Source organism: Chanos chanos, chromosome 10, assembly GCF_902362185.1.
Source record: "Chanos chanos chromosome 10, fChaCha1.1, whole genome shotgun sequence".
Taxonomy (NCBI): domain Eukaryota; kingdom Metazoa; phylum Chordata; class Actinopteri; order Gonorynchiformes; family Chanidae; genus Chanos; species Chanos chanos.
The window spans coordinates 14,419,458-14,431,357 of record NC_044504.1 but is presented as its reverse complement, the minus strand read 5'-3'; the positions used below and the strand labels follow the sequence as shown (position 1 = coordinate 14,431,357).

The 11,900-nt window shown below is 39.8% G+C and overlaps 1 protein-coding gene across 8 annotated transcripts in view; it reads right to left on the bottom strand.

Annotated features, from left to right (window-relative positions):
- Positions 1–1,926: 1,926 nt before the first annotated feature.
- The window catches only part of smoc1 (SPARC related modular calcium binding 1), a 38,617-nt gene continuing 28,643 nt past the window's right edge, over positions 1,927–11,900 (bottom strand). For 5 of the 8 annotated variants that reach the window (XM_030786926.1, XM_030786930.1, XM_030786931.1 and 2 more), the window contains 4 exons: positions 10,507–10,612; positions 9,962–10,209; positions 8,825–8,852; positions 1,927–2,058 (listed from right to left, as the gene is read on the bottom strand). In XM_030786926.1, the coding sequence (XP_030642786.1) occupies positions 2,019–2,058; positions 8,825–8,852; positions 9,962–10,209; positions 10,507–10,612 (422 nt within the window). In that variant the 3' untranslated portion in view covers positions 1,927–2,018. Of the gene's footprint in view, positions 2,059–8,804; positions 8,853–9,961; positions 10,210–10,506; positions 10,613–11,900 lie in introns of all 8 variants that reach the window. The other 3 variants (XM_030786928.1, XM_030786927.1, XM_030786929.1) reach the window with 3 other exon arrangements.

Here is an 11,900-nt window from a genome sequence, read left to right as displayed (position 1 = left end):
CTTTCTTCCTGTGGGCCAGTGTAAAGGCTTCCAAGGATATGTCCATAACCAAACAAATACAAACATGAAAACAAAGCAACAAATGAATAAACAACAATAAACTCCATCTTTTCTAATTTAAAAAATATAAACACATTGTTAGGGGATCTCTTTTATTTATTTATTATTTTCTATTTTTTTTTCTGCAGTTGTCAGTGAATCCTGTTTAATCTTAAATTACATTCCTCTTGGTATCATTTGATTTGCATGAGTGCAGTGGAAAAGAGAAAATAGTTTATGTCTATTAAAAATCAATGGCAAACAATGGTGTAGCATCACTGTTGAAATATAGTTGGGTCCTCTTAAACTTCTATTGTAATTCTTTATGTTGGGCTTAAACCACAGCAGACTGCTGGCAGGTCTCTACTATTTCCTTGTGTGTGGTCACGCATGAACTTTTTCAGTTGCGAAAATAAGGAGGACAGTGTTGTCTCCTGGAGCCTGAGTAGGTGCTAGAACTAAAGCTTGCTTTAAGTTTTTAAGCCTGGGATACAGACCTTCAGTGAAGTTGATAAAGAATCAATATGACTGTTTTAACAACTACAAAACACATCTTTAAGAGAGATGAAAATCCTAAAGCCCCCCCCGACCCCCCCGACCCCAAAAAACCCACCTTTTTGGACAAGTAGGTGTTAAAAAGAAATGTGTTTTCCTAATATATATATATATATATATATATATATATATATATATATATATATATATATATATATATATATAGCTCAGGAAGCAGTTGATGTTCTGTTTATGAAGGACAATAAATCATTACTAGAATGACTAGAATGTGATCTTCAGGTATAGATGAAGCTGGCTGTGATTACAGTGACAAATGTTCACATTTTTCAGTATCAGACTGTTTTGGCTCCCTGAAATTACAGTCCAAAAAAAAAAAAATCTGACATTGAAACTGTTATTTTCAGAAAACCGCTCCGGAATTTTGCTGTTCACTCAAAACAATGAACAATGAAGCAATTTGGTTACCACTACAAACACTGAAATAATTTGTTGGTTCGGGGTAACTCTTTACTTTGAATACACAGGTGGCAATGGTGAGGACAATATAGTGCCATTATTATATAAATTGACCATAAACTACACATTTTCTTATTGTCCATCTTAAATACTTCACGTATCATATATTCTTTACTTTGCTTCCAAAAACAAGGTGGAACTTAGGAAAGTCATGGTGATAACATTATTTTTGAATGTTCTTATGATGATGTATATTTCGTGCACAGTTTGTAATTTAGTGATAATATTAATGTTATGGTTAAGAGGGCATCTGTAACATGCCACTGAACATTCAAGAAGGCAAGGCAACATTTGTATTAATATTTGCAAACAATGCTCTCTAGAAATATGCTGTGTTTGATACAGTTAGCTAATAGCACAGTAAGACTGTGAACAGCAAAAATACCTCAGCCACAGAAGGAATGACAACAGCTGTGAAATGAGAAATATCTCCATTTTTCTAATTTCAGCAAACTAATTGGAATGTTCATTTACATAGAAATGTAACTGTTTAATACTGACAGAACCGACTGGACATTCTCACCTTGTTGAATGCATGTAAAATACCGAACATTCAGCGTATCAGGGACGGATGCATGTCTTCAGTTACAAACAGAGAGAGCAGTGTCCAACGTGTTATGTACATACCATAAGTTTTGTCAGCTTCTAAATCATGTTTGAATGAAAAAAGGATGAGACAAAAATAAGAACAGATAAAACATCTAAAATTGGGACGGGAAAGTGCAAATATTTTGGCTCCATGTTTCCTTTTTTTCTTTTTTTTTTTTGTACAGGATCCTCTTCATTCTTTTCCTCTGCTCCAACTCTCCTTCTCTTTCTCTCTCCCTCCCTCTACCTCTCTGACTGTCTCTTTTTCATCTCTCTCTCTTTTTCTCGCTCCTTCTCTCTCTTTTGATCTAGAGAGTGTCCAGTCCAGGTGCCTTCCCTTAGCGTCCTCCGCTCTCTCCTCATCTTTTGGATGCCTCTCTCTTCACACCAGACGACCTACTGGGAACAGAAAGCCAAGGGAAATGGAAGTTAAGACTGAATTCTGCTAGGTGGCACACAGATGTGCTAATTCATGCAGCCATTGCGTGACAAAATATCGGCATTCGTCGGCATGTCCATTTTCACACACACATACACACACACGCACGCACACACACACACAGGGACAGAGAGAGCTTAAGGCCAATCCAGTTCTTATCTCAAAAACGGCCCACTGGACAAACACATAGGGCAAACAACATGCCTCTTTTTGGACTGAAAGTTTGAGTAGTCTTTCAAGGACCAGCATGCTCTAGCCTTATTGGATATAGGAGGTCTTTGTCTGCCAGCAGAGCTTCACCAGATGCAGTCAAACATAGCACATGCACAATGAGACATGTCAGGTCCCAAGACATGTTGAATTGAAAGGGAATGTACAGTATGAATGCTGTGTGTGTGTGTGTGTGTGGTGTCATTTTGATGACAAGATGAATGCTCAGAAGTCATGTGGGAAACAGATCCTTCCCTCTTCTGTGGCACATGCATAATTCTTCCTCTGCCGCTATCTTCCTGTTCTTATCCTCACTTTTTTTCAGTCCCTCTGTAGTCCATCTCTGCCTCTTAGCTATCTGTCTGGGATTCTGATTCCTATTTGCCAATCTTTATCACTTTAATCTCAGTACTACAGGTTTATGGCAGCCCACGGTTAAGTTACTCAAACCTGACCTCTGCTGACAGGGTATAAATCACAGGCCTATGATGAGGTAAACTGCCTCTATGGGCAGAAGAGGCATAGCACTGAGACAGTCTGTGCAGACACACGGCTGGACAAAGCATGGGACTCCTTTTGCATTCATTAATCATAAGTAAGCTCTGGAGAACTGAGAAGATGGGTAGAGAGTTCAGATTGCTTGCAGATGGTTGCTGAGGAGGGGAGTAGGAGAACTCCAGTAAAAACTTACCCCCACAGGGGGAGGGGGTTGTCAGGTAAAGGGGGTCTTGAGCCCCCAGAGAATCCATGAGATGTGTGCGTGCCTGTGTGTGTGTGTTTGTGTGTGTGTGTGTATGTGTGTGTATGCGCACGCGTGCGCGTGCGAGTGTGTGTGTGTGTGTGTGTGTGCGCGCGTGTGCGTGCATGCGTGCGGGCATGTGTGTGTGGAGAATGTGAGGTCAAAAGCAAGGTTGAAGCAGTAGGGAGATGCAGGTGGGCTCTCAGAATGAGGTAAGCTCATGTTTTATTAGATCGTCTGAATTTACTGCTTACACTAAGTTGGTTGAAATGTAGAAGTATTATAAATGTATTGTAGCAGACATAGCCATCAAATACAAACATATATCTGAGCCTTTACAACCCATAACTAACTTAGACGTAGTCTGACTTTTATGTGCTTGCTTGAAAGCTCAAAGGAAACAACTTTTTTCTTTCTTTTTACCTGACCAAAAATTCTCGAGTTACAACACAGTTTTTGATAATGAATCCTCGTTCCAGACCAATGTTGTTATCTGTTAAAAGTCAGTACACTTGTGTGTGACTCCACTGCTATCTCTGACGCTTCTCTCAGACCCCTTTGCTCTTTCCTTCATTCTCCTCAATGGCTGAATCACTTGTGTAATTAAGAGGATCCGGTGATACAGTCTGCTCTCCCCGACACTCTTTCAGCAGGATAAAGTGGTGAAAAGTCTGTGTCATTATCACCACAAAAGCCCCCCATGCCTTTCCCTGGACACCCCGGCCCCACATCTGATAAAGAAATGAAACCAGATACAGTACACTCCATGTCTGAGAACAGCTTCTCCTCACTGGGGACTTCTGATTAGAGAGCAACACAGACTGTGAGTCTGAGGCACAGATAACCAACAGCAACCAGCAGTAGCAGCAGTTAAGGGAATAGCAACAGTAAGTCAAAGCAGTCCAATGGCATTTTTAAATAAATGCAAAAGACATCTGCGTAAAGCAGTTATGAAGACATATGTGTGCTACGGAAGGGCTATGTTGTAAATCCAACACTGTAAACCATGTCGTGCGTGAAGTATCGTTGAAATATTTTGTACCATAAATGGTCAATTCTTTTCCACACAAAATACGTCGAGTAGTTGCCTGTGACAGTCTCTAGATATTTTCACATTGTTTATGTAGGCTTTATATAGCTACACTGCACAGTGATCGAGGCTGTTTACTGAAACCAAACAGGGCGCCAATGATAAGTGAAGTAGGTTCTGTGTAATAGTATGATATTTTACTGAGACAAGTCTTAAGGCTCTTGTACAGCTGGGGCAATGTAACTGCATGAGGTCTTCTGAAAGCTAAATTTGGACTTTTCACGATTCAAATGATGAAGACGACAGAGCACGCAGGCTGTTTGACGTCGGGAACCTGAGGAGAGAGCAGGCAATTTGAAATCACAATGAGGGCCTTTTCTAGGTTTTCTTGGCCTGACTCATCCATGAAGGTGCCAAATACAGCAGGATAGTTTGTTTCCAAAAGTAGGCCACTTATGTGCTAATGCGGTCGTCCACAGAAAACATCACCATGATGTCACATGTAATTACCTGGAACTGCTGTAAGCCAATTACTTCTGAGCTATAACGCCAACCTCTCTGCAGCCTTTTAACATGCTTGTTATATAAAGCTTCTCTTTCATTACTACTCCAGCTCATGTCCATGAGACAAATGGACTATACACACACGTACTCATATGCACACACGTGATATGCATGCTTTACGCGTGAAAATGCTTGAACATGCTCTCATATGAATACCTAGATGAACACCCCTCCCCACCCCCCCAGTCCATCCATAAAACACACACACACACACACACACAGTTAAATGGCTTTAACAGTGAAACAAGTATTTGACCTCTGTTGTCAGTGATGTTTTTCCTTGAGTATCCAGGCAACTTAATAATTAAGTGGACTCATTTGAGTCTCTGCAGGTGAGAACTGATTGCACACAACAACTGCGCCAATGAGACACTCAGTCACTGATAGTAAAAAATGAAGAACAGACAATGTTGAACATTCTTAATTTGATAAGGACATAAACTTTCTTTTCCAAATGGTGCATTTGCTGAGGCTTAGTGTATTTAACAATGTGACATCATCACAGACAGTGGAAAGTGTTCTACAGTGTTCAGAGAGTTGACATATACTGTGCTTTAAGATCAAAGTCAAATGCATGAGTCCTCAATGACTAAAATGCACCGCTGTTTTCACTGAGGAGCTGCAGGTGGATGTTGTTTGCTCAGGTGCAATAACATTAGTGTATGCAAGCTACTGTCTACTGTAATATTTTGTACAGCCACAGAGCCATATGAAGATCAACAGAATAAGGGAAAAGTTAAATCAACAAATTGAACAACCAGTTGTTGTTCAATTTTAAGAAGTGTTGTTTATGTATTTTTTGCTAATTTAATTTTCAGGTTTTCAGGGAATGAAGGGGAGAAAGGGATGAAAAGAGTGGGTAGGTGGAAGGGGGTGAAATCTTTGAACCTCGTGTTGTTGGTAATTTGTGTAAAGAAATGCTTTGTTGTTGTTTGTTTGTTTGTTTGTTTGTTTGTTTTCAAATTTCGTAAATTAATGTTGGCCCATAAAAAATGGTAACTTGTTATTGAGCCTGACAGACCTGATGCAGACCTTTCACTATGGAAAAATGTACTTCAATACTTTATTTGTTCAGTGATGTAAGGAAAACAGAACACAGATCTATCTATCTATCTGTGTATCTATCTATCTATCTATCTATCTATCTATCTATCTATCTATCTATCTATCTGTCTGTCTGTCTGTCTAACTTGATGGAGTACTCTGCTTGTCTCCGATGATAAAGACCAATATGTGATAATATATAAGAATAGGTTTCCAGTCTCCAGTCAGTCACAATAAAATCCGAACCATGAAAAGACAAGTGCAGGAAATGTCTATTGGTTATCATCATGCTTAAGCTATTTTGGCACCAGTTGGTCCCAAACTTCTAGCTACACTAGACCTATCCATTTTAATTCCAGAATGCTCCAGCACCGCAACATAAAACTGTCATTGAAAACGAGTCCAGCCAAATCCATCAATCTCAGTAGGTGTATGGGTAAAGAAGGGGTCTGCATGGGGGGGATGGGGGTCTAAAGCAAACTCTCTGGACAGTGGGCAGGAGAAGCCCAATATGCTCTCCAAACGAGCCTGTTGTTTACCCTGGCAGCCTTCACTGTGGCCGGTTAGTCCTGACGTTATGCCCACTCTCAGCCACTGTTTTTCTGATGGGAGAAGGCAGTCGCCAGGGTAAACACATGAGCTCACTGTCCCGTTGGACCACTGAGGCCTATGGGCCAGAGTAAACAGTAGACACACTGCTAATAACATGGGAATCCCAAAGGAGAGAAAGAGAGAGAGAGAGAAGTGTGGAGGGAAAGGCCACAGGAGACTAAGAGAGGGAAAGAGGCGTGGAGGGACAGGCTATCACCACGGCGTAACTACCAAAAAGACTAATATGACAGTCAGGTAAAGGAGGGTGGACAAAGACAGAGAGTGAGAATGGGTGGGTAAGAGAGAAAGAACGAGAGAGGGGTCAGTGCTCAACAAAACACTGAGAGTTAGAACACAAAAATAAAAAGATCACAACCTAGAATGTTTTAAATTGTCAAATATTTTAAATCTTTCATGACCGATGCAAGCATATTAAATCTACACAATGTTGCTATGACTCGGTGAGAGTAAAGATGAGTAGGTAATGCTTTATTGAGTTAGGCCCAGTCCAGAACTCAAAATGACCTGCTGATGGCCAGGGGCTCTTTGTGTCATCTGGGGGTGATCAGCAGGGGAGTAAGACAGGGAGTGCTGCTGGATTCACCCTTCCCCCAGAATTCCTCTGCAGATTACAGTAAATCGTGAGAAAGCAGGAGGAGGACTGACGTTTAAAGGACACTTGAATCAGTGACAGAAACACATTCTCCCTCTTACAGGAATATATCAGCGTCATGAATGTTTGCAGTATATTTCTGAATATGGTTGTAAAGAAAAAAAAAAAAAAGAGAAAAGGTCATGACTCACTGCAAAACTGGATCCACTGCATTTCAGACAAATTACATACACAAAATGATGAGTTGACATATCTAATCTATAAGTTTGAACAAGTTATTTTGCTGAAAAAAAGTCCTGTTTCCCAGTAGAATGGGCTTCAGCCAATGTAAGTCAGAACTTGAATTATTGTTAATCCTTGCTGACTTCTTTCATGCTTGACCATGTGTCCCACACTTTCTAAAAGTTCAGCACAAACTCAGTTGAGACAGATTAGCTGTCTTTATCATGACTGGAAAAAAAAGATCAATAGAAACTAAAAATGAATAAGAATGAGAGTAATAAAATGAAAGACGTTTCTCAGCCAACCACCCTACAGCCAAATAATTATAGTTATCAGCTTGTGTCAGAGCTTTGTGGGAAAGTTCAATATCAGTTTCTGGCTAAATGTTAATTAAATCCAATTACTCAGGGTAAATGCTGGAAATCACATCGTTGTTTCAAATAACTTCAGTTGCTTCAATTCAAATAAGACTGACTTAAAATAAAAGGCTGACCTCAAACTGAACATACTTTAAAAGCTCTAGATGATTAGTCCTTCCTTTTCCAGAGAAACCTCTGTAATGGTGATCACGCTTTTGGACCCACTACTAGTAAGAACAGATAATGCCATCAGAAATATACCAATGTACTAAAGCAAATCTAGGTCACTTGTTTGCGATCAGTTTTGGTCATGAACGGTGATAAATGAGGGGGGAAAGTTGACTTTTGCCAATTTTGCACATTACTCAAGATTTAATGCAAGATCCTTGTATCAAAATGTATGTGCCATTACAACATGATGAAGTTGCCTTAACAGAACGTACAAGTGTCAAATCAACTAAGAATAAACTAAGCACTTTCTTTATTTAAACCTGATCATAGGATGTTACAGGACTTCAGTATAAATAGCTATGACAAAAGAGGGCCTACTTCAGAGGGGCAGGTGGTTCTTACACCAACCTGTTGGCCCAGCTAATTGAGTCACTTGAGTACATAGCGTGGCACCTTTCACCAGCCAAACAGATGCCAGAGACAACCAAAGCTCTCTTCTCTTTCTCTCTCCATTGCCTCACTCTGAGAAGATCTATGCACTGGCCAGAGAGGTTTAACTGGAATTTTCCATGGAAGGGTAAAACACTATTTGCCAATCCTTTTTTTTTTTTTTTTGGTTTGCTCCCTGTCTAAACAGTGTATAGGTTACCATTACCTTTCCTAATTTTCACCATATGACAAATAAATAACAGTTTGTTCACACTCAAGTGATGCCTGTTCATTCCAAATTATCCCCGGAAGATAAAAGAGCCTCCATATAATAGGTCACATTTTTTATATGAACCGAAATCATAACGAACCAATTAAATTTATTTTTCCACCAATTCAGACTCAGTAAAACAAACAGCATGAAAAAATATGAGTGTGAAATAAATACTCTTCTTAATATGTCTGGTCTTCATAATCAAATACATATGCATCAAACCTTTGACTTGGTTTAGGAAACATAATGCAAATGATCATTCCAATAGACCCTAACACAGATCTTAAAGCATGAAACGTATTATCAGCAGTACATCTCTACTAAAGAGAGGACAGGGTAAGCTCCAGCTCTATTGTTGTGATGTTATGTCTATAACAAATGTTAATAGGTTATGCTAAAAGCCATTTGAAGCAGCACTGGCGACTGGAAATGTTAGTGAAAGCGTTTTAGTGGGCCTTACTGAACAAATTTGTCCCTTGCCTTGTCCCTTGGCTGCTGCTGCTGCTACCTGTAAAAGAGACACACAGCTATGAAGTCACACAGTCACATACACACACACACACACACACACACACACACACACACACACACACACACACACACACACACACACACAGTTTCTGCCTTATGAGAGAATCTTTAGAGAAACATTTTGAATGACTTCTTACTATCAAGACATTTTTCTCCATAAGTGTTTCCCCAAAGTCAGATGCTAATGATCTCTACAAAAAAATTCCAGTGTGCTCATTTTTCACTCATATCCTCTGCTAGTGCTTGGTGAAAGCCCAGAAATCCTCGGGAGGTCTTCTTTTCCATTTGTCTTCCCCAAGCCTTCATTATGAAGCATTAATTGGCTTGCTCCACCATGTTTGAACTGGCCTCTTCTGTGTCTGCTCACTGCATAGATTTTTTCCCTCTCAAAATGCATATACGCTTCAAAGAGCCAAAAAAATCTATGAAAATATCTGGAAAAATAATATCTTCATTAATTTATTAGCTCCTGAGCACTGCTCTGCTCTGATGTCTTTCTAATACGTTTACCTTGAGACATTTTTCTAAACTATTACTGAATTCACCAAGGATTCTCCAATAGCCAAGTGTTCTTTGGAATTCCTCTAGCATTAAATTTTCTCATTTCAGGAAAATGAATAGTGATATTTGGTTATTGTACCATATCACTTTTTACCAGTGTGTCTTATTACTTCACAAATCTCTGCTGCTGTTCATTGACAACAACAGATTTTAAGTGCAAATTGAGGCTATCTTAGGTTGAGTTTCTCTTGAGAAACAAAAGTAGAATGGAGATCTCCTTTGATTTTAAAATCAATTTAAGTACTGAAGGAGAACAAATTTTCACATCACTTTCCGAGACCAGCCTTCATAGTATTTCTATGAAATTATTACTACTCAATTATAACAATACAGAGACAGATTTAGTTCTTAAGTTTAGCAGAAGCTGCAAATTTAAGGGCATAATTAGGTAAATACTGTTTCCCATGGAGCTCCAACTGATTCATCCATCCATCAATCTGCAGTCTATCCATCCATCACCCTGTCCAACCATGCATGCACTCTTCATCTATCCATCCATCCATCCATCCATCCATCTGTCTTCACCTCCTTCTTTGTTGACGCCCAGACATCCTTTCAGCTCTTGTAGAGAGATGGTTTTGTCCTTGTTGAGGTCACAGTAGTCTGTAAACTTGCGGGCGCACCTCTTGGGCTTGGCTTTTTTCTTAACGTAGCGTTTAAACGGCTTCATTTCCTTCTTGTTGATGTCATGACTGCCATTGTTGTCCAACTGGGCAAAGTACCAATGCACCACCCTCTCCTCCAGTGTGTGGCTGGGATCAGGTTCCACAAACCTTAGACAGAAAATAACAGTTTGGGAATCCAGACCCAGATCAAACAGTGCAAAACAATGGAGCTGAGTTACATTCCTTTGAAATATAATGAATTGTTGTAAAAGCCAAAATGTTATCTGAAATATTATGATAACTGAGTTTCAGTCAAGCTAGACCTGATGGAAGAATAAGCGAAAATCTTCAATAAAATACATGTGTAGAGTGCTGTGTTTATTTATTTTGCTATGTATGGTCTGGATAATAAAGTTTTAAGGATACAATGTACTCTGTAGTCTGGATAGCTCTATCAGCTGTTACCTCCCACCACCAGAGGGGGCTGGTGAATTTATAGCCTGCACCATGTCTGTCGTAAGGGCATCCAACAAGCTGGTTATGAATTCTACCTTCTTCCCCTCTGGACAACCTGATACAAGAAATATTGCAGAACCATTATAATAATTACATACGGATACAACAGTAGGACAAGTTGTAGCTGTTTAAGCATAAAAATACCATGCTGAAATAACTGCAATGTTTCACTTACTACACAGCCATAATGAGGGCCACAAGTAGCTTAAAACTGTTCTCTCTTACAGTTGACATGTCTGTTTTTTGTACTCTGTGCATACAGCAAAAGCTTCCTCTAGCACTTCAGAGTTTTTGATTATAATGAGTGTGAGGGAATCCAGAGAAGCTGTATGGAGGAGCGGTAAGGTGTCATAAGAACTTGTGCTGGGCAAGCACAAGCCCCGTTAAGTTTTTACGACACCATGGTGAACACCTTTGGTAGCGAGTCTTAATTGCCCCAGATGCATGGTTTTAACAGCGTGTTTGCCCAACGCAAATTTTTCAAGCTTAATTGTGTCTCTTAAGAACAACTTCAAATGCCAGGACATAATAAATAAATCTTCTCTTTTTATATTTCGCGAAGCTTCAATCATGCTTTCCTTCCCGTTCTTTCACTCTCCCTGTTTCTCGGTCTCCCTGTTCTCCATTCTTTGAGCTTGCTTTTTTCTGCTGGCTAAGGGCATTCCATGGGAGGTGGAGTCCTTTGGCATGCCAGGTGATTCCAATTACTATCTCCACGGATACAACAAACACAGTGACGTGCCGGCTCAGTGCCTCTCAACCCGACTGTAAAATTAGGGCACATGGAATTGAGCTGATCATGTTCAACCTATCATACTGTACTTAGAAGAAGAAGCACACCACACAAAACAGTGTCCATCTCTGAACAAAAATGACACAAAAACAAACTTTTATTTATCTGTTACTGATTAATAATGCAATAGCATAGTGTCATTCTTTGTGAACAGCACATATTAAAATCTTTTTCGTTCATTTACACTTTCCTCTATTCAGATGAAACTACAGTACCTTCCTGTAGCATTTCAACATCATTCTGCAAGAGTACATAAAAATAACTCCACTCAACCTCCCATGGCCAGCGACACCTCTAGCAAAAATCCCCTGCTGGTGCACCCCTCCAATACACCAACTACCCATAAACTGTGCCACACATCTGCAGCCCAGTCAGAAGCCATGTTTCACTCTGTAAACAGGCCAGATGGAGAATTAAACAGGGATTATAATGAAACTTCAAATGGTGGGAAAGACTAGAGGAACAAAAATAAGGGAGCAGGAATTAGGAAAGAGGTGCATAAACAGGGCATCCTCAGGGTCGAAAATGAAACAAGAGTGATAATTCATGA